The sequence below is a fragment of the Panulirus ornatus genome, chromosome 19 (assembly GCF_036320965.1).
Source record: "Panulirus ornatus isolate Po-2019 chromosome 19, ASM3632096v1, whole genome shotgun sequence".
Lineage (NCBI taxonomy): Eukaryota > Metazoa > Arthropoda > Malacostraca > Decapoda > Palinuridae > Panulirus > Panulirus ornatus.
Window position 1 is genome coordinate 8468499 of NC_092242.1, and position 24465 is coordinate 8492963.

General features: G+C 33.8%; 1 protein-coding gene across 2 annotated transcripts in view; it reads right to left on the reverse strand.

Annotated features, from left to right (window-relative positions):
- Positions 1–20293, reverse strand: part of LOC139755370 (ankyrin repeat domain-containing protein 61-like) — a 74104-nt gene extending 53811 nt beyond the window's left edge. The window contains exons 1-2 of one of the 2 annotated variants that reach the window (XM_071673583.1): positions 19957–20293; positions 15635–15869 (exon numbers count right to left, since the gene is read on the reverse strand). In XM_071673583.1, coding sequence (XP_071529684.1) covers positions 15635–15868 — 234 coding nt within the window. In that variant the 5' untranslated portion in view covers position 15869; positions 19957–20293. The remainder of the gene's footprint in view (positions 1–15634; positions 15870–19956) is intronic. The other variant, XM_071673584.1, reaches the window with a different exon arrangement.
- Positions 20294–24465: the final 4172 nt, after the last annotated feature.

A 24465-nucleotide genomic window follows, 5' to 3' on the forward strand; every position in this document is an offset into this window, starting at 1 on the left:
ATTTTTCAGCTCAAAAAACTTTTTGTTTTAAAATTGAAAGATATGATATTCAGACACTTCTATACTTGAAATAATCATGGTAAATATATCATAATGCTCTCAATTACCAATACATACCCGGTAAATACGATAAAAAGGAGCAGAAAATATTTCAAAATTGACTTCATTTAACAGCTTAAATAAATGTCCTAAAGATGACTAAACTATATTCTAACACCAGATTTGTATTCAGTAAGAAAACTACTTCTTATAATGAGTTTTTAAAGGAAATCTATTTTTCTCAGAAAAATGCCAAAAATTGCAGGTAATAGTTCAGGGTATTTTTCAGCTCAAAAAACTTTTTGTTTTAAAATTAAAGATGTGATATTCAAACTCTTCTATACTTGAAATAATCATGAAAATATATCATAATGCTCTCAATTACCGATACATACCCGGTAAATACGATAAAAAGGAGCAGAAAATATTTCAAAATTGACTTCATTTAACAGCTTAAATGAATGTCCTAAAGATGACTAAACTATATTCTAACACCAGATTTGTATTCAGCAAGAAAAATACTTCTTATAATGAGTTTTTAAAGGAAATCTATTTTTCTGAGAAAAATGCCAAAAATTGCAGGTATTAGTTCAGGGTATTTTTCAGCTCAAAAAACTTTTTGATTTAAAATTGAAATATATGATATTCAAACACTTCTATACTTGAAATAATCATGGAAAATATATCATAATGCTCTCAATTACCGATACATACCCGGTAAATACGATAAAAAGGAGCAGAAAATATTTCAAAATTGACTTCATTTAACAGCTTAAATAAATGTCCTAAAGATGACTAAACTATATTCTAACACCAGATTTGTATTCACCAAGAAAAATACTTATTATAATGAGTTTATAAAGGAAATCTATTTTTCTGAGAAAAATGCCAAAAATTGCAGGTAATAGTTCAGGGTATTTTTCAGCTCAAAAAACTTTTTGTTTTAAAATTGAAAGATATGATATTCAAATGCTTGTATACTTGAAATAATCATGGAAAATATATCATAATGCTCTCAATTACTGATACATACCCGGTAAATACGATAAAAATGGAGTAGAAAATATTTCAAAATTGACTTCATTTAACAGCTTAAATAAATGTCCTAAAGATGATTAAACGATATTCTAACACCAGATTTGTATTCAGCAAGAAAAATACTTCTTATAATGAGTTTTTAAAGGAAATCTATTTTTCTGAGAAAAATGCCAAAAATTGCAGGTAATAGTTCAGGGTATTTTTCAGCTCAAAAAACTTTTTGTTTTAAAATTGAAAGATATGATATTCAAATGCTTGTATACTTGAAATAATCATGGAAAATATATCATAATGCTCTCAATTACCGATACATACCCGGTAAATTCGATAAAAAGGAGCAGAAAATATTTCAAAATTGACTTCATTTAACAGCTTAAATAAATGTCCTAAAGATGACTAAACTATATTCTAACACCAGATTTGTATTCAGCAAGAAAAATACTTCTTATAATGAGTTTTTAAAGGAAATCTATTTTTCTGAGAAAAATGCCAAAAATTGCAGGTAATAGTTCAGGGTATTTTTCAGCTCAAAAAACTTTTTGTTTTAAAATTGAAAGATATGATATTCAAACACTTCTATACTTGAAATAATCATGGAAAATATATCATAATGCTCTCAATTACCGATACATACCCGGTAAATTCGATAAAAAGGAGCAGAAAATATTTCAAAATTGACTTCATTTAACAGCTTAAATGAATGTCCTAAAGATGACTAAACTATATTCTAACACCAGATTTGTATTCAGCAAGAAAAATACTTCTTATAATGAGTTTTTAAAGGAAATCTATTTTTCTGAGAAAAATGCCAAAAATTGCAGGTAATAGTTCAGGGTATTTTTCAGCTCAAAAAACTTTTTGTTTTAAAATTGAAAGATATGATATTCAAACACTTCTATACTTGAAATAATCATGGAAAATATATCATAATGCTCTCAATTACCGATACATACCCGGTAAATACGATAAAAAGGAGCAGAAAATATTTCAAAATTGACTTCATTTAACAGCTTAAATAAATGTCCTAAAGATGACTAAACTATATTCTAACACCAGATTTGTATTCAGCAAGAAAAATACTTCTTATAATGAGTTTTTAAAGGAAATCTATTTTTCTGAGAAAAATGCCAAAAATTGCAGGTAATAGTTCAGGGTATTTTTCAGCTCAAAAAACTTTTTGATTTAAAATTGAAAGATATGATATTCAAACACTTCTATACTTGAAATAATCATGGAAAATATATCATAATGCTCTCAATTACCGATACATACCCGGTAAATACGATAAAAAGGAGCAGAAAATATTTCAAAATTGACTTCATTTAACAGCTTAAATAAATGTCCTAAAGATGACTAAACTATATTCTAACACCAGATTTGTATTCAGCAAGAAAAATACTTCTTATAATGAGTTTTTAAAGGAAATCTATTTTTCTGAGAAAAATGCCAAAAATTGCAGGTAATAGTTCAGGGTATTTTTCAGCTCAAAAAACTTTTTGTTTTAAAATTGAAAGATATGATATTCAAACACTTCTATACTTGAAATAATCATGGAAAATATATCATAATGCTCTCAATTACCGATACATACCCGGTAAATACGATAAAAAGGAGCAGAAAATATTTCAAAATTGACTTCATTTAACAGCTTAAATAAATGTCCTAAAGATGACTAAACTATATTCTAACACCAGATTTGTATTCAGCAAGAAAAATACTTCTTATAATGAGTTTTTAAAGGAAATCTATTTTTCTGAGAAAAATGCCAAAAATTGCAGGTAATAGTTCAGGGTATTTTTCAGCTCAAAAAACTTTTTGTTTTAAAATTGAAAGATATGATATTCAAACACTTCTATACTTGAAATAATCATGGAAAATATATCATAATGCTCTCAATTACCGATACATACCCGGTAAATACGATAAAAAGGAGCAGAAAATATTTCAAAATTGCCTTCATTTAACAGCTTAAATAAATGTCCTAAAGATGACTAAACTATATTCTAACACCAGATTTGTATTCAGCAAGAAAAATACTTATTATAATGAGTTTATAAAGGAAATCTATTTTTCTGAGAAAAATGCCAAAAATTGCAGGTAATAGTTCAGGGTATTTTTCAGCTCAAAAAACTTTTTGTTTTAAAATTGAAAGATATGATATTCAAATGCTTGTATACTTGAAATAATCATGGAAAATATATCATAATGCTCTCAATTACTGATACATACCCGGTAAATACGATAAAAATGGAGTAGAAAATATTTCAAAATTGACTTCATTTAACAGCTTAAATAAATGTCCTAAAGATGACTAAACTATATTCTAACACCAGATTTGTATTCAGCAAGAAAAATACTTCTTATAATGAGTTTTTAAAGAAAATCTATTTTTCTGAGAAAAATGCCAAAAATTGCAGGTATTAGTTCAGGGTATTTTTCAGCTCAAAAAACTTTTTGATTTAAAATTGAAAGATATGATATTCAAACACTTCTATACTTGAAATAATCATGGAAAATATATCATAATGCTCTCAATTACCGATACATACCCGGTAAATACGATAAAAAGGAGCAGAAAATATTTCAAAATTGACTTCATTTAACAGCTTAAATAAATGTCCTAAAGATGACTAAACTATATTCTAACACCAGATTTGTATTCAGCAAGAAAACTACTTCTTATAATGAGTTTTTAAAGGAAATCTATTTTTCTGAGAAAAATGCCAAAAATTGCAGGTAATAGTTCAGGGTATTTTTCAGCTCAAAAAACTTTTTGTTTTAAAATTGAAAGATATGATATTCAAACACTTCTATACTTGAAATAATCATGGAAAATATATCATAATGCTCTCAATTACCGATACATACCCGGTAAATTCGATAAAAAGGAGAAAATATTTCAAAATTTACTTCATTTAACAGCTTAAATGAATGTCCTAAAGATGACTAAACTATATTCTAACACCAGATTTGTATTCAGCAAGAAAAATACTTCTTATAATGAGTTTTTAAAGGAAATCTATTTTTCTGAGAAAAATGCCAAAAATTGCAGGTAATAGTTCAGGGTATTTTTCAGCTCAAAAAACTTTTTGTTTTAAAATTGAAAGATATGATATTCAAACACTTCTATACTTGAAATAATCATGAAAATATATCATAATGCTCTCAATTACCGATACATACCCGGTAAATACGATAAAAAGGACCAGAAAATATTTCAAAATTGCCTTCATTTAACAGCTTAAATAAATGTCCTAAAGATGACTAAACTATATTCTAACACCAGATTTGTATTCAGCAAGAAAAATACTTATTATAATGAGTTTATAAAGGAAATCTATTTTTCTGAGAAAAATGCCAAAAATTGCAGGTAATAGTTCAGGGTATTTTTCAGCTCAAAAAACTTTTTGTTTTAAAATTGAAAGATATGATATTCAAATGCTTGTATACTTGAAATAATCATGGAAAATATATCATAATGCTCTCAATTACTGATACATACCCGGTAAATACGATAAAAATGGAGTAGAAAATATTTCAAAATTGACTTCATTTAACAGCTTAAATAAATGTCCTAAAGATGACTAAACTATATTCTAACACCAGATTTGTATTCAGCAAGAAAAATACTTCTTATAATGAGTTTTTAAAGGAAATCTATTTTTCTGAGAAAAATGCCAAAAATTGCAGGTAATAGTTCAGGGTATTTTTCAGCTCAAAAAACTTTTTGTTTTAAAATTGAAAGATATGATATTCAAACACTTCTATACTTGAAATAATCATGGTAAATATATCATAATGCTCTCAATTACCAATACATACCCGGTAAATACGATAAAAAGGAGCAGAAAATATTTCAAAATTGACTTCATTTAACAGCTTAAATAAATGTCCTAAAGATGAATAAACTATAGTCTAACACCAGATTTGTATTCAGTAAGAAAACTACTTCTTATAATGAGTTTTTAAAGGAAATCTATTTTTCTCAGAAAAATGCCAAAAATTGCAGGTAATAGTTCAGGTTTTTTTTCAGCTCAAAAAACTTTTTGTTTTAAAATTAAAAGATGTGATATTCAAACTCTTCTATACTTGAAATAATCATGAAAAATATATCATAATGCTCTCAATTACCGATACATACCCGGTAAATACGATAAAAAGGAGCAGAAAATATTTCAAAATTGACTTCATTTAACAGCTTAAATGAATGTCCTAAAGATGACTAAACTATATTCTAACACCAGATTTGTATTCAGCAAGAAAAATACTTCTTATAATGAGTTTTTAAAGGAAATCTATTTTTCTGAGAAAAATGCCAAAAATTGCAGGTATTAGTTCAGGGTATTTTTCAGCTCAAAAAACTTTTTGATTTAAAATTGAAATATATGATATTCAAACACTTCTATACTTGAAATAATCATGGAAAATATATCATAATGCTCTCAATTACCGATACATACCCGGTAAATACGATAAAAAGGAGCAGAAAATATTTCAAAATTGCCTTCATTTAACAGCTTAAATAAATGTCCTAAAGATGACTAAACTATATTCTAACACCAGATTTGTATTCACCAAGAAAAATACTTATTATAATGAGTTTATAAAGGAAATCTATTTTTCTGAGAAAAATGCCAAAAATTGCAGGGTATTTTTCAGCTCAAAAAACTTTTTGTTTTAAAATTGAAAGATATGATATTCAAACACTTCTATACTTGAAATTATCATGAAAAATATATCATAATGCTCTCAATTACTGATATATAATCGGTAAATACGATAAAAATGGAGTAGAAAATATTTCAAAATTGACTTCATTTAACAGCTTAAATAAATGTCCTAAAGATGACTAAACTATATTCTAACACCAGATTTGTATTCAGCAAGAAAAATACTTCTTATAATGAGTTTTTAAAGGAAATCTATTTTTCTGAGAAAAATGCCAAAAATTGCAGGTATTAGTTCAGGGTATTTTTCAGCACAAAAAACTTTTTGATTTAAAATTGAAATATATGATATTCAAACACTTCTATACTTGAAATAATCATGGAAAATATATCATAATGCTCTCAATTACCGATACATACCCGGTAAATACGATGAAAAGGAGCAGAAAATATTTCAAAATTACCTTCATTTAACAGCTTAAATAAATGTCCTAAAGATGACTAAACTATATTCTAACACCAGATTTGTATTCAGCAAGAAAAATACTTATTATAATGAGTTTATAAAGGAAATCTATTTTTCTGAGAAAAATGCCAAAAATTGCAGGTAATAGTTCAGGGTATTTTTCAGCTCAAAAAACTTTTTGTTTTAAATTGAAAGATATGATATTCAAATGCTTGTATACTTGAAATAATCATGGAAAATATATCATAATGCTCTCAATTACTGATATATACCCGGTAAATACGATAAAAATGGAGTAGAAAATATTTCAAAATTGACTTCATTTAACAGCTTAAATAAATGTCCTAAAGATGACTAAACTATATTCTAACACCAGATTTGTATTCAGCAAGAAAAATACTTCTTATAATGAGTTTTTAAAGGATATCTATTTTTCTGAGAAAAATGCCAAAAATTGCAGGTAATAGTTCAGGGTATTTTTTACCTGAAAAAACTTTTTGATTTAAAATTGAAAGATATGATATTCAAACACTTATATACTTGAAATAATCATGGAAAATATATCATGATGCTCTCAATTACCAATACATACCCGGTAAATTCGATAAAGAGGAGCAAATTATATTTTAAAATTGACTTCATTTAACAGCTTAAATGAATGTCCTAAAGATGACTAAAGTATATTCTAAAACCAGATTTGTATTCAGCAAGAAAAATACTTCTTATAATGAGTTTTTAAAGGAAATCTATTTTTCTGAGAAAAATGCCAAAAATTGCAGGTAATAGTTCAGGGTATTTTTCAGCTCAAAAAACTTTTTGTTTTAAAATTGAAAGATATGATATTCAAACTCTTCTATACTTGAAATAATCATGAAAAATATATCATAATGCTCTCAATTACCGATACATACCCGGTAAATACGATAAAAAGGAGCAGAAAATATTTCAAAATTGACTTCATTTAACAGCTTAAATGAATGTCCTAAAGATGACTAAACTATATTCTAACACCAGATTTGTATTCAGCAAGAAAAATACTTATTATAATGAGTTTATAAAGGAAATCTATTTTTCTGAGAAAAATGCCAAAAATTGCAGGTAATAGTTCAGGGTATTTTTCAGCTCAAAAAACTTTTTGTTTTAAAATTGAAAGATATGATATTCAAACTGCTTGTATACTTGAAATAATCATGGAAAATATATCATAATGCTCTCAATTACTGATACATACCCGGTAAATACGATAAAAAGGAGTAGAAAATATTTCAAAATTGACTTCATTTAACAGCTTAAATAAATGTCCTAAAGATGACTAAACTATATTCTAACACCAGATTTGTATTCAGCAAGAAAAATACTTCTTATAATGAGTTTTTAAAGGAAATCTATTTTTCTGAGAAAAATGCCAAAAATTGCAGGTAATAGTTCAGGGTATTTTTTACCTCAAAAAACTTTTTGATTTAAAATTGAAAGATATGATATTCAAACGCTTATATACTTGAAATAATCATGGAAAATATATCATAATGCTCTCAATTACCAATACATACCCGGTAAATTCGATAAAGAGGAGCAAATATATTTTAAAATTGACTTCATTTAACAGCTTAAATGAATGTCCTAAAGATGACTAAACTATATTCTAACACCAGATTTGTATTCAGCAAGAAAAATACTTCTTATAATGAGTTTTTAAAGGAAATCTATTTTTCTGAGAAAAATGCCAAAAATTGCAGGTAATAGTTCAGGGTATTTTTCAGCTCAAAAAACTTTTTGTTTTAAAATTGAAAGATATGATATTCAAACTCTTCTATACTTGAAATTATCATGAAAAATATATCATAATGCTCTCAATTACTGATATATAATCGGTAAATACGATAAAAAGGAGTAGAAAATATTTCAAAATTGACTTCATTTAACAGCTTAAATAAATGTCCTAAAGATGACTAAACTATATTCTAACACCAGATTTGTATTCAGCAAGAAAAATACTTCTTATAATGAGTTTTTAAAGGAAATCTATTTTTCTGAGAAAAATGCCAAAAATTGCAGGTAATAGTTCAGGGTATTTTTCAGCTCAAAAAACTTTTTGTTTTAAAATTGAAAGATATGATATTCAAACTCTTCTATACTTGAAATAATCATGAAAAATATATCATAATGCTCTCAATTACTGATATATACCCGGTAAATACGATAAAAATGGAGTAGAAAATATTTCAAAATTGACTTCATTTAACAGCTTAAATAAATGTCCTAAAGATGACTAAACTATATTCTAACACCAGATTTGTATTCACCAAGAAAAATACTTATTATAATGAGTTTATAAAGGAAATCTATTTTTCTGAGAAAAATGCCAAAAATTGCAGGTAATAGTTCAGGGTATTTTTCAGCTCAAAAAACTTTTTGTTTTAAAATTGAAAGATATGATATTCAAACACTTCTATACTTGAAATTATCATGAAAAATATATCATAATGCTCTCAATTACTGATATATACCGGTAAATACGATAAAAATGGAGTAGAAAATATTTCAAAATTGACTTCATTTAACAGCTTAAATAAATGTCCTAAAGATGACTAAACTATATTCTAACACCAGATTTGTATTCAGCAAGAAAAATACTTCTTATAATGAGTTTTTAAAGGAAATCTATTTTTCTGAGAAAAATGCCAAAAATTGCAGGTATTAGTTCAGGGTATTTTTCAGCACAAAAAACTTTTTGATTTAAAATTGAAATATATGATATTCAAACACTTCTATACTTGAAATAATCATGGAAAATATATCATAATGCTCTCAATTACCGATACATACCCGGTAAATACGATGAAAAGGAGCAGAAAATATTTCAAAATTACCTTCATTTAACAGCTTAAATAAATGTCCTAAAGATGACTAAACTATATTCTAACACCAGATTTGTATTCAGCAAGAAAAATACTTATTATAATGAGTTTATAAAGGAAATCTATTTTTCTGAGAAAAATGCCAAAAATTGCAGGTAATAGTTCAGGGTATTTTTCAGCTCAAAAAACTTTTTGTTTTAAAATTGAAAGATATGATATTCAAATGCTTGTATACTTGAAATAATCATGGAAAATATATCATAATGCTCTCAATTACTGATATATACCCGGTAAATACGATAAAAATGGAGTAGAAAATATTTCAAAATTGACTTCATTTAACAGCTTAAATAAATGTCCTAAAGATGACTAAACTATATTCTAACACCAGATTTGTATTCAGCAAGAAAAATACTTCTTATAATGAGTTTTTAAAGGAAATCTATTTTTCTGAGAAAAATGCCAAAAATTGCAGGTAATAGTTCAGGGTATTTTTTACCTGAAAAAACTTTTTGATTTAAAATTGAAAGATATGATATTCAAACACTTATATACTTGAAATAATCATGGAAAATATATCATGATGCTCTCAATTACCAATACATACCCGGTAAATTCGATAAAGAGGAGCAAATTATATTTTAAAATTGACTTCATTTAACAGCTTAAATGAATGTCCTAAAGATGACTAAAGTATATTCTAAAACCAGATTTGTATTCAGCAAGAAAAATACTTCTTATAATGAGTTTTTAAAGGAAATCTATTTTTCTGAGAAAAATGCCAAAAATTGCAGGTAATAGTTCAGGGTATTTTTCAGCTCAAAAAACTTTTTGTTTTAAAATTGAAAGATATGATATTCAAACTCTTCTATACTTGAAATAATCATGAAAAATATATCATAATGCTCTCAATTACCGATACATACCCGGTAAATACGATAAAAAGGAGCAGAAAATATTTCAAAATTGCCTTCATTTAACAGGTTAAATAAATGTCCTAAAGATGACTAAACTATATTCTAACACCAGATTTGTATTCAGCAAGAAAAATACTTATTATAATGAGTTTATAAAGGAAATCTATTTTTCTGAGAAAAATGCCAAAAATTGCAGGTAATAGTTCAGGGTATTTTTCAGCTCAAAAAACTTTTTGTTTTAAAATTGAAAGATATGATATTCAAATGCTTGTATACTTGAAATAATCATGGAAAATATATCATAATGCTCTCAATTACTGATACATACCCGGTAAATACGATAAAAATGGAGTAGAAAATATTTCAAAATTGACTTCATTTAACAGCTTAAATAAATGTCCTAAAGATGACTAAACTATATTCTAACACCAGATTTGTATTCAGCAAGAAAAATACTTCTTATAATGAGTTTTTAAAGGAAATCTATTTTTCTGAGAAAAATGCCAAAAATTGCAGGTATTAGTTCAGGGTATTTTTCAGCTCAAAAAACTTTTTGATTTAAAATTGAAATATATGATATTCAAACACTTCTATACTTGAAATAATCATGGAAAATATATCATAATGCTCTCAATTACCGATACATACCCGGTAAATACGATAAAAAGGAGCAGAAAATATTTTAAAATTGCCTTCATTTAACAGCTTAAATAAATGTCCTGAAGATGACTAAACTATATTCTAACACCAGATTTGTATTCAGCAAGAAAAATACTTCTTATAATGAGTTTTTAAAGGAAATCTATTTTTCTGAGAAAAATGCCAAAAATTGCAGGTATTAGTTCAGGGTATTTTTCAGCTCAAAAAACTTTTTGATTTAAAATTGAAAGATATGATATTCAAACACTTCTATACTTGAAATAATCATGGAAAATATATCATAATGCTCTCAATTACCGATACATACCCGGTAAATACGATAAAAAGGAGCAGAAAATATTTCAAAATTGACTTCATTTAACAGCTTAAATAAATGTCCTAAAGATGACTAAACTATATTCTAACACCAGATTTGTATTCAGCAAGAAAACTACTTCTTATAATGAGTTTTTAAAGGAAATCTATTTTTCTCAGAAAAATGCCAAAAATTGCAGGTAATAGTTCAGGGTATTTTTCAGCTCAAAAAACTTTTTGTTTTAAAATTGAAAGATATGATATTCAAACACCTCTATACTTGAAATAATCATGGAAAATATATCATAATGCTCTCAATTACCGATACATACCCGGTAAATTCGATAAAAAGGAGAAAATATTTCAAAATTGACTTCATTTAACAGCTTAAATGAATGTCCTAAAGATGACTAAACTATATTCTAACACCAGATTTGTATTCAGCAAGAAAAATACTTCTTATAATGAGTTTTTAAAGGAAATCTATTTTTCTGAGAAAAATGCCAAAAATTGCAGGTAATAGTTCAGGGTATTTTTCAGCTCAAAAAACTTTTTGTTTTAAAATTGAAAGATATGATATTCAAACTCTTCTATACTTGAAATAATCATGAAAAATATATCATAATGCTCTCAATTACCGATACATACCCGGTAAAAACGATAAAAAGGAGCAGAAAATATTTCAAAATTGCCTTCATTTAACAGGTTAAATAAATGTCCTAAAGATGACTAAACTATATTCTAACACCAGATTTGTATTCAGCAAGAAAAATACTTATTATAATGAGTTTATAAAGGAAATCTATTTTTCTGAGAAAAATGCCAAAAATTCAGGTAATAGTTCAGGGTATTTTTCAGCTCAAAAAACTTTTTGTTTTAAAATTGAAAGATATGATATTCAAATGCTAGTATACTTGAAATAATCATGGAAAATATATCATAATGCTCTCAATTACTGATACATACCCGGTAAATACGATAAAAATGGAGTAGAAAATATTTCAAAATTGACTTCATTTAACAGCTTAAATAAATGTCCTAAAGATGACTAAACTATATTCTAACACCAGATTTGTATTCAGCAAGAAAAATACTTCTTATAATGAGTTTTTAAAGGAAATCTATTTTTCTGAGAAAAATGCCAAAAATTGCAGGTTCAGGGTATTTTTCAGCTCAAAAAACTTTTTGTTTTAAAATAGAAAGATATGATATTCAAATACTTCTATACTTGAAATAATTATGGAAAATATATCATAATGCTCTCAATTACCGATACATACCCGGTAAATACGATAAAAAGGAGCAAAAAATATTTCAAAATTGACTTCATTTAACAGCATAAATAAATGTCCTAAAGATGACTAAACTATATTCTAACACCAGATTTGTATTCAGCAAGAAAAATACTTCTTATAATGAGTTTTTAAAGGAAATCTATTTTTCTCAGAAAAATGCCAAAAATTGCAGGTATTAGTTCAGAGTATTTTTCAGCTCAAAAAACTTTTTGATTTAAAATTGAAATATATGATATTCAAACACTTCTATACTTGAAATAATCATGGAAAATATATCATAATGCTCTCAATTACCGATACATACCCGGTAAATACGATAAAAAGGAGCAGAAAATATTTCAAAGTTGCCTTCATTTAACAGCTTAAATAAATGTCCTAAAGATGACTAAACTATATTCTAACACCAGATTTGTATTCAGCAAGAAAAACACTTATTATAATGATTCCTTGAAGGAAATCTATTTTTCTGAGAAAAATGCCAAAAATTGCAGGCAATAGTTCTGGGTATTTTTCAGCTCAAAAAACTTTTTGTTTTAAAATTGAAAGATATGATATTCAAATACTTCTATACTTGAAATAATCATGGTAAATATATCATAATGCTCTCAAGTACCAATACATTCCCGGTAAATACGATAAAAAGGAGCAGTATATATTTTAAAACTGACTTCATTTAACAGCTTAAATAAATGTCCTAAAGATGACTAAACTATATTCTAACACCAGATTTGTATTCAGCAAGAAAGATACTTCTGATAATGAGTTTTTAAAGGAAATCGATTTTTATGAGAAAAATGCCAAAAATTGCAGGGTATTTTTCAGCTCATAAAACTTTTTGTTTTAAAATTGAAAGATATGATATTCAAACACTTCTATACTTGAAATAATCATGGAAAATATATCATAATGCTCTCAATTACCGATACATACCCGGTAAATACGATAAAAAGGAGCAGAAAATATTTCAAAATTGACTTGATTTGACAGCTTAAATGAATGTCCTAAAGATGACTAAACTATATTCTAACACCAGATTTGTATTCAGTAGGAAAAACACTTCTTATAATGAGTTTATAAAGGAAATCTATTTTTCTGAGAAAAATGACAAAAATTGCAGGGTATATTTTAGCTCAAAAAACTTTTTGTTTTGAAACTGAAAGAAAAGATATTCAAACACTTCTATACTTGAAATAATCATGGAAAATATATCATTATGCTCTCAATTACCGATACATACCCGGTAAATACGATACAAAGGAGCATGAAATATTTTAAAATTGACTTCATTTAACTGCTTAAATGAATGTCATAAAGATGACTTAACGATATTCTAACACCATATTTGTATTCAGCATGAAAAATACTTCTTATAATGAGTTTTTTAAAGGAAATCTATTTTTCTGAGAAAAACGCCAAATATTGCAGGTAATAGTTCAGTGTATTTTTCAGCTCAAAAAACGTTTTGTTTTAAAATTGATAGAAAAGATATTCAAACACTTCTATTCTTGAAATAATCATGGAAAATATATCATAATGTTCTCAGTTACCTATATAAACCCAATTAATGCGAAGGAAAAAAGCAGAAAATATTTTAAAATTGACTTCATTTAACAGCTTAAATGAATGTCATAAAGACAACTAAACGATGTTTTAACACCAGATCTGTATTCAGCAAGAAAAATGCTTCTTATACTGTGTCTTTAAAGCAAATCTATTTTTCTGAGAAAATTACCAAAAAAACTGAACGTAATAAATAGTTCAGATTTTTTTAGCTGAAAAAACTTCCTGTTTCAAAATGTAAAGACAAGATATTCAAAACATTTCTACACTTGATAAAAAATCATAGAATATATACCATAATCCTCTTAATTACCGATATATACCCAGTAAATACGATGCGAAGGATCATATAACATTTTAACATTTTACTTCATCTAACAGCTTAATTGAATGTCATTAAGACGACTAAACGATGTTTTAACAGCATGAAAAATACTTCTTAAAATGAGTTTTTAAAGGATATATATTTTTCTGAGAAAAATCCCAAAAATTCATGGTATCTTTTGGCTCAAATAACTTTTTGTTTCAAAATTGAAAGATCAAATATTCAAACACTTCTACACTTGAAATAATCACGAAAAACATATCATAAATGCTCTCACTTACCGATACATACTCAGTAAATATGATGCAAAGGAACAAATATTTCAAAATTGACTTCATTTAACAGCTTAATTAGGTGTTATTAAGAGGACTAAACGTTATTTTAACACCATATTTGTACCTAGCATGAAAAATATTTCTTATAACGAGTTTTTAAAGGAAATCTTACTTTCTGAGAAAAATACCAAAAATTGAAAGTACTAGTTACAGTGGCGTATTTAGGGGTAGTTAGGTGCCCTGGGCGCCACTTGAAGGGAGGCGCCACTCAATAGGTTTGGTTTTTGACATATGCGACCCGATTGACATTATTAACGGTTTGGTTTTGTGAGATAAAAAAAAAAAGTCTACTTTTCAATTATAGTAATATTTTGCTATCATCTGTTGCATTACCGCTTCTACGTTACAATTTGGATCAAATAAATCTTTAAGAGCTTATATAAATTTGAGTTTGGCCTAACACTTCAAGTGTTTATAATTGCACTGTATATATATTTTATATACATCCACTGTATGTACATTTTTAATTAAGCCAGGGGCGCAATTTCAGAGCTTGCCATAGGCGCTATATCCCCTACACACGCCCCTGTTGGGAATAGTTATTTTCTGTCTCTAAGGAGAGTAAACATACAACTATTCAAAATTCAAGAATCCATCTTTAGCTACAAATCTATATTTCATTGTAGAGTGGGAAGGGTAAGCTGGCAATATGGGAAGTGTGAAGAGGGGAAAATGGCGGAGGTGAATAGGAATACCACTGAACAATGCCATTCCGCTGTTCAGGGTGTAGCGGCCAGAAAGGGTGTGGTAGCGGTGAAGGAGGGCCGGTGTGGTGGCCAGAGAGGGAAGGCATGATTGTGGTAAGTAAAGGTGTGGAAGCTGGGGGGGTGGCGGGGGAGTGATAGCGGCGAGGGAGAGTGTGGTAAATTGGGTGGGGTGGCATGGTGGTGGTGGTGGTGAGCAAGGAAATGGTGACCCTGACGCAGGAGTGTGTAGACAAAGGCCCTCAGAGCCCAAATCACAACAGTGACTGGTTGACAATCATATTCGTATGAATTCAGTGAGGGGGGTCAATCAATACAGAGCAATATTTCTTCTCGCTGACAAGCCCTTCAGATAACAGCAACAACAATACACGCTGCTGCAGCACCACCACCACCTCCTCCTCTCCAGTACATGGAAATTAACATCGATGAATTCACACACCAAAGGTAAACATCACCAGCAAAATCATACTTACGTGGGCACCACACTGGAGAAGGATCTTCAGCTCTTCGATGGGAGCTAAACGCACAATAGCATCGGCCAGTTCTCTCTGGATAGTTGTGTGACGTTTCTCCTTCCTGGTGTCCTCTTTCCTGCTGGTGCCTTCGGTATCCTCCTCCGTCTCTGAACCCTCAACCACTCCCTCGTCTTCTTCCTCCACATCGCCATCCTCCCGGATCATATCAGGGTGAACTATTTCCATAGGCATGCTGGAATATGGCCACTTGTAAACCTTTTTTTCTTCAGTAAATCACGGTGTTGCTTCAGATTTATGGAATAAGTGGTTATTTACAAACCACGGCATGAGATACAAAGAATAACTTAAATGCTGCTATAGCTTTTGAAATTACTGAAGTGTGAATAAATACAGAGCTTCTAATCACACGAAACAGGATGCTAAGACAACAGAAATCAATTTGGCTATGTTTACCTATGTTTTACCTATGTTTACCAAAGCTCACATTGTACCTCTGGAAATACGTTTCTCGTCAAAGAACCCTTCACTCAAAAGGAGTCTACACTCCCCTTCCACTGGAAGTAACGCAGTCTACGACTGCAAGGGAACTTTCAAAAAAACCCTGGATAACAACCAAGACTTTCATAGAAAATCATTCTAGTGGTAATGATAGAAAGCGGCCATGGCCGGAGACACTGTGAAGAGTGAACGATGGTCATCATGAACTGGCCAATGGATGGTCTCCGGCCAGGCCAAGCCAGGCCAGGCCAGGCCCGTCGGTAACCGTCGCCGTAAATATCCCAAGCTTGAGGGGCAGATCCTGTGCCAAAGGGTGTGTGTGTGTGTGTGTGTGTGTGTGTGTACACACTGCCTTCCTCCCACAGTGGTAATGGCAGCCAGCTTCACCACACGTCCACCCAGTTCTGATAAACTCTGCTACACTGGGGTTAATAATCCTCGAGTTCATGGCGAGATAGTGATGATATAAGTGGTCGACGGGTTTGCCTTCGTGTTTCATGCCTATACGCAGGTCTTACATTGCAGCAATGAATCATGAATATGTTACTGTATACCAATTTAATGGACTGTGAGGCTGTTTAGTATGGTGAATGGAAAAAGACAGTTTGTTGTGGCTGAACAGCTTGGCACTGACTATAGTCATTTCCCTTTTTCTATAAACCTTAACTACATTAGATCCTCAAAAGAACTACGCATTTTACTCACGAATGAAGAGATCTTTAATCTGTTGTTTTCCTAAAGTAATCCATTGAAGTCTGAGATCAGTCTCGAGGAGGAAAAAAAAATAGGCCGAATTGAGGAATGATATCATTTCGTTCAATATAATTTTCCTCTACTTCGAAACTATGTCGTATGAACACGAAGCATCGAAGTCTGGAATTACTCTCAGTAATGCATTATAGTAACAAAGTGACAATTGTGTGCACGAAAAGACACCAGACATTAGAGTTAATAGGTTAAAGATAATGAAATAGTTGATAGGAGGAGTTACATACCGTCGGAGTTAAGAACTACCTAACCTGTTAGCCTAGTCGACCATGCCGCTAAGCGAAGACCTAGCTAATGTAACAAGTGGGAGCCAATTTCCGATGGTATACGGCCTCTTGCACCAATAATCTTTGGACCTATAATCTAATCCTAATTCCTGGCATTTTCATATGCACATCGTTGACAGTCTAGTACAAGAACTACATTGCTGATCGTGATCCTTACTGTCGCAATGGAGTGTTTTAGAAAAATACGAAGCGAAAAACCCATATTTTTTGTATTCTTTTTTCTATTTTCCTTGTGTACCGTATGACGTCAAAAGTATATTCATATGCATGACGTAGTTTAATACTGTGATACAATATGGCAGATATTATAGGTTTGTATGTTGTTCATTAAGGAAATTTCACTTCCGTGACCACACATCCTCAACAGAGCAGCTGTATACATTAATGCGTCAGGGCAATTTTGAAATCTAAGACATCTCGGGGAAGAACAATGTGATTTCTTCAGCCGGAAATGTTTTTCAGTCTTATCTGCATAAAAGACCCAGGTGCATCCACTTCCGCCTCGTAAAAACCAGACTCGTCGTAAAAAAAAAAAAAACCAGACTCGTCGTAAAAAAAAAAACCAAACTCGTTTATACATCAACAAAGACATTTTCTACAGTCGACGCAGTAAACTACCTTGCGTACATCAGCTCTCAATCCTAAAGAGAATTATCATCTGATATTATCGTTGGGTGAAAACATCCTTCAGCCATAGAGCTGTGGTTAGCAATCATTCTAACCACACACCTGCACTTTCCTTGGGGCGTGTTAACTAAGTTTACCTACAAAGAACCACTTCTGTGCCAGAAGAAGATGGGGGGAGGGGTCGCTGCTCCGCCATGACGTCATACAGTAGAACAAAAGACGCCACACTGTCTGTTGTGAGGATTTTGTTGCCTTTTTATCTGTTTTATCTGAATTATTGGCCTAGCTCTCTTCAGCTGGGTTCTAGACAGACGTACTGGGTAGAGCTGAGGATACGGAAAAGCTGCACGATGCAAATGATTCATACAATTTGTTACGTTGATGGGAATCTAAAATAATAATCTCAAATAATTGAAGATGCCAATGCTTGTTTTTGGCACAGTTCTGCCCAGCGGTGCCCCTGCCTCGCCCAAGGATGCCTTTGTCAACGGACCATCATCAAGACCCGACTTCCGACGACTCTTCCTTCAACTTTCTTCCTCCTCCTCCTCCTCCTCCTCCTTCCATTGCCGTTCCCTCTACGTAGCCTATCCCCCTGGCGACACCAAAAGGTTAATGCGTCATTCCCCGTTGCCATGCGAACCATCCGTGAAGACTGCCAACTGCACGTGACTTTGTTAGGGTGCCACGTCACACGGGGTAGCGGCACAGTGCCAAAAATAGCCCACGGTTTCCTAAACTTGATGCTGCCTTCTTCTGTGTCTTTTCTCATTACTTACGCGCGAAGACAAGCCAACACTGTACACCCATGGCTGACATACATACGTCCGGGGGGAATCTTTCACGTTTGAAAGTCTTTATTTCCGGGTAGCTTCAGGTGTAAAGTGTCATTACCCGAATGAAATGCGCAGTGGAGGCTTACGTCATTCAGTTTACCAGGTGGCACTGTGTTTTTATTTTTTTACGTTACGTCAATCGATGGTCCAAAAAAGGTGTTGCATAATTTGCTCCTGAAACCGTAGTGATGCTGTTTATATCTTCCAGATTTAGTGAAGTACGAATGACGCTATGTGTGTACAATATCTCAGCTGGATCGTCTTATAGCGAGTTCCATTCTTGTGGTACATCGTCTCAACCTCCTTAAAGAACTATCTGACACACCAGCCACCAATGCGGCTTTCCAAAAGTCTATACTTTTAGAACCTGTATACAGGAATCTTGATCCATGATAGACGTCCCTAAACCTTTAAAGAAAAAAAAAATACAGCCATTACACTTACACTCGCTACCCACTGATGCATTTATCCGTTCATGCAAAACAGCACTTAACACATATCCTATTTTTGTTCCCCTTTCCATAGACATTCTTGTTCGTAGATCAATATCAGTACACACACTCAGCGAAGAACACTTTTAATGATGTGAAACTTAGACACACATGAAACAATCTAAATACGTCAACCACTGGCTACCCAAAGTAAATTCATGCAAATATTTTTCACTCATTTGGTTACGTCCCATCATAGCTTTATCTTGAACCAACTGCATCTATGTACAAAGTCTAATTATACATAAGTATTTAAAATCGATGATACAGAATGGTCTGCTTATTCACAATCTGTGTGCATCTAGCGAGGGTAATTCTGGCCGCTGATCTGAACGCGCTCCCAGCTGACCACGTGGCCTGTGTTTACATAATCAGCTGACCGTCCGGATCTGACGCAATATTTAACTAAAGCGTTTGGCGCCCTATTGGCTAACTGGTACAGACATGGACTAGTTTGCACCCGAAACCTTTCATTATGTTCTACTTCAAACATGAAAATGCTTATAAAAAGAACTATTAAAATTATTTCAAAAAGAATTGTGAAATACTTTCGAAAACCTGCCTCGTGGATTTCTCAGAACTGTATCACTGTACGACTATGTTAACGCAATCATGGTTGTCACAGATTCATACAAGAATATGGCAATGCAAATGACAATTTCTTGTAATTTCATTACAAACATTTCACTGATGGTTTCTAACACATAACACCATACAATGTCTGCTTAACTTTTAGTTTCCTACACAGACGACATGATTTCTACGCCTAGGACCAAGACATAACATAAAAATCATTAAAAAAAAAAACTTACTTTTCGGTTGCGTTGAGACAGACGACAGACAGACCAGGGGTCACAGGTAATCAAAGGCAAGGAGACGTGTAATCCCCAAACAGCCAGTACAGGACCCAACCGAAAAGACGGGAGTGAGTTACCGGAAAACTGTCAATCAATCTCTTTCTCTCCCCTTTTAAGTCTATCACTGGAGCAATGTTCAAGTTTCACGTGGCACTCATGTTAGGAACTCATGATGATCCTCCCGGTGCACTCTTTGTCTTGGGAGGTTCTCCCGGGTGGTTTACTCTTTGCTGAAGCGACGGGTTAGTCTCGTAGTCTTGCTAGGGTCTCTGGTGGCGGGGGGGTCTGTCCTCGCCTTTATATACCCCGGCCATGCGTCGTGGTTCCGAAGATGGGAGGAAGAGGGAGGGTTGTCAGGGAGGGAGGGAGCCCGGGGGTTGGTGGAGAGGAGGAGGAGGAGGAGGAGGAGGAGGCGCAGTTGGGTGGGGTGGTGGAAGGTGGTGCCAGTGAGTGAAGGGCGTGCCAAGGTGCGTACACACGGCCCGAAGATCTACGCCACACGCTACGGCTAAGCATCATGCGTAGTTACCTCCTCGTCAGAGCAAACCGGTGGGGCAAAAGCAAAGTCCGGAACTTCATGTGGCATCCACCTTGGCACGGGGCTCCTTCCCTGGGGCAGCGACGCTCATGTGACCGCCGTCCGCCCCTCGTGTTGAGGCGGCGGAGGCGTGGGCGGCTGCAGAAGGTCAGGTCAGGGAGGAGCAGGCAGGCAAGCCAGGCCAAGGGGGGCGCCTCGTCTCCTGAAGGACACCGAGTGGAAGTGATGGGTTGTGGACAGCGGGTGATGAAAGGGGTCAGCAGGCATTGGTGAATGCTGAAGGAGGCTACACTGTGTGTGTGTGTGTGTGTGTGTGTGTGTGTGTGTGTGTGTGTGTGAGAGGGGGTGTGTGGGGTAACCGACCTTGTGAGTTCGTCGGGGATGCTCGAACATCAACACACTCTGTTTTCCCTCCCGCAGAGGAGGCGCCCACCCCAACAAGGTCATACACTAGCTCGACCCCTCGCAGCAAGAACATTTATGTATCTGTGAGAGAAAACAAATATATATAAATGTGGAAGTAACAAAAATACAAAGAAAGAGAGAAAAAAACGTCTGAAATGAGAGGTAATATTCCTTTCAGGTTCGTTCAAGAGATGAGTTAAGTACAGTTAGTAGAAGTACACGAGGAAGTATCTACATGTCTTTCACAATGAGCCAGGCTTTCGCTGAAAGTAATGAAGGTTATTAAGAAAGTAATTACAAGATGGATGTTATTTTCTAGTCAGTAACATAATGGATACGTAAACATATTTTCGAAAGTATAATTTATCGCGGTTTTTTTTTTTCTCTTCTAACGATCTACTTTAAGATGGAGTGTAAAGATAGCTTAACGTCCTAGAAGGAAAAGGGATTGTGCTATGGCCCCAGGAGAGAGAGAGAGAGAGAGAGAGAGAGAGAGAGAGAGAGAGAGAGAGAGAGAGAGAGAGAGAGAGAGAGAGAGAGAGAGAGAGAGAGCATATAGATAATGACACCCTCTTTTTTTTTCTTTGTATTTCTTTCTTTCTTTCGAAGTCTGACCTCGGCAATGAAACTGATCAATACTGGAACACTCCCTGAAGAACGGCTGTCGGAGCCATAGCGGACAGGAAGAAGAGAAATGGTCAGTAATGGAACTATTCATGTCCTATTTGACCTCAGGGGGGTGGGGGGGGGTTTCCTCCACCTTCACGTGTCCTATGGGCATTCACACCTACAGCTTCTGTGGACAGGAAGCCACGGCGAGCGATCAAAGCAACACCTTACCTATGATGACGAGGTCAATATCAACTCTTATCTCTCAAAGAGGGTCGGGTGGACTCGCCTCCAACCACGGAGCCAACCAAAGGTCGTTTCGGGGTGAGACATGTATACAAAGAGTGCTTAAAATTATCCTTCCATCGAGAGAGAGAGAGAGAGAGAGAGAGAGAGAGAGAGAGAGAGAGAGAGAGAGAGAGAGAGAGAGAGAGAGAGAGAGACTAAAAATACCTACACAGAGGACAATGTCACGCCCAGCTGCTGCCCACGACAAGTCTAACCACAAAGACTGACCGACAGTCGAAGTGAGGCGTTCCCCTCAATGTCTGGATGGACTAGATACACAGGAGCCTCCACCACGCCTCCCTGACGACGGCGGAAGCGGTAGTGCTGACTGATGGAGCAGGGAAAAGGGAGGGAGGGAGGGAGGGGTCTATGACACTCCTCCCTTGTACCTGACACTCTCTCACCCAGGCTGGGCCAGACACCTGACGCAGCCGAGACACAGCAGCCGGCGGGGGATAGGAGGAGGAGGATGAAGATACACTGCCAGCTTCTACGAAGAAAAAAGAAAGACGATACTAAGAAAACACATTATTTCAACTACTCAAGGAGGACATCAACGCAGATAACTACATTTATACGTTTTCTTTTTTTTTTTCTCTCGCATCTTTCACGACACGGGTGCTGTACACAATGCAGGAGTGCAGCTCTTGCATTCGAATCATTGAAATATTGTCCCTCCTTCTTGCCAGGATCGTGTTTCAGTCGAGCACGCTGCCCACACCACCGCAAGATACTGAGATGATGGGAAATGATACGAAAACAAGAGGAGAGCAGAAGGTGACCACGTCGAGGTGATGATCATCCAACAGCATCCACCATAACTGACCAATTCTATTTACCTATTCTTCACCTTCGTCGTCGTCACTAAGAGCGTGTTCTTCAAACCCAACCCAACCCAACCCAACCCACCCGGGCAGCACACGGCGTCCCCGGGAGGTTCACACTTCCTCACCCGCAGGTGGAGCTATGCCACACTGTGTCTCCAAAAAGAAAATGAGAGCCAAAAAACACAAGAGGAAAAAGTCATGTCTATAAGACTAATCCCAACGACCCACGTTTGAGGAAGATTTAGTAAGAAAAACACAAGTGTTCTGTAGAACATCTTGAATATTCGATCTTCTTCATAGCATATGTCCATGCGTCGTAACAGTCATGAAAAAAGAAAGAAATCAAATCCTAGGGCCTGAAGCCCACCCCAACTCATATATATAAGAGACTGCTGTCATGTGAGTAACTTGAAAAAAACAGGGAGTAGAGTTTTTGACGTGTATCCTTAGCCCGATATAAACTCTCTCTCTCTCTCTCTCTCTCTCTCTCTCTCTCTCTCTCTCTCTCTCTCTCTCTCTCTCTCTCTCTCTCTCTCCCACACACACACACACGCACTACTGCTGAATTAGCTCTCTATGCGTGCATCAAGATAACAGTCAGGGAGAGTCTCATTTCTTCCAGACTGGATGGTCTACAGTGATGCAATATCAAGTTCTTCTTGAACACGACGGTACGACCCTTGGATACGATAGTACGACCCACGAAAACGATAGTTACTAAGACCCTCGAAAACGATAGTTACTAAGACCCTTGGAGACGATTGTACGACCCTTGGAGACGATTATAAGACCCTTGGAGACGATGCTACGACCCCTTGGAGACGATTGTACGACCCTTGGCGACGATTGTACGACCCTTGGAGACGATTGTACGACCCCCGGTGACGATAGCAAGACCCTTGGAGACGATAGTAAGACCCTTGGAGACGACAGTACCTTGGACACGACAATACGACCCTTGAGTACGACGCGCCTTCCTTCAGCCTGAACACAGAAGCAACAGGTCAAAGGCCATACCATCGTACCTAAGACTCGTGCCGTCATAATCACAGAGATATTAACTAGCAATGTTTGGTGATTTACAGAAATCACCAACTACGTCAAGAGACCAAAAATCTGTGAAGGAAAAACATCACAATCAATAGAGTAGGAAAAGTCCAGTCAATTCAAGACAAAGTCAAGCAAATAAACACGTGAAAGTCAAGCATATAAACAAGTGAGAGCTAAACAATTATTGGCAAGAGGTTAGTTACACCACCGTTATCAAGGGCTGGGAGGACCACATCAGAGAGAGAGAGAGAGAGAGAGAGAGAGAGAGAGAGAGAGAGAGAGAGAGAGAGAGAGAGAGAGAGAGAGAGAAGGGATGGGAGGGGCCTCAAGCCAGCTGTGGCCAGCCACCACATCCGTCCACGGCGGCAACACTGGCCAGGTGTGGCTGCCCAAACGCAGGACGGGGTCGCCAAAAAGGGTTCAACACCCTATATGTAACACCAAGAATGAAATACGGGAAACCTCTACATTTGAATATGATATTCTGCCGAGCTTTGATTGACGGATATCTTCAACATGTTATAAATTGTGTAATATGTATCCGTTACTTTTATCATACAACCTCAGGACCGACCCCCCTCAATGGGGTTATTATTATTATTATTATTATTATTATTATTATTATTATTATTATATAAAATCTTAAAGGAACGACCAGTATAAGATGCAGGCGAAGTCACGAGTGCACATCAGCAGTGACGGGTTCGAGGACTTCGCAAAACCAGACGCGTGTGATCACTTCGCAAA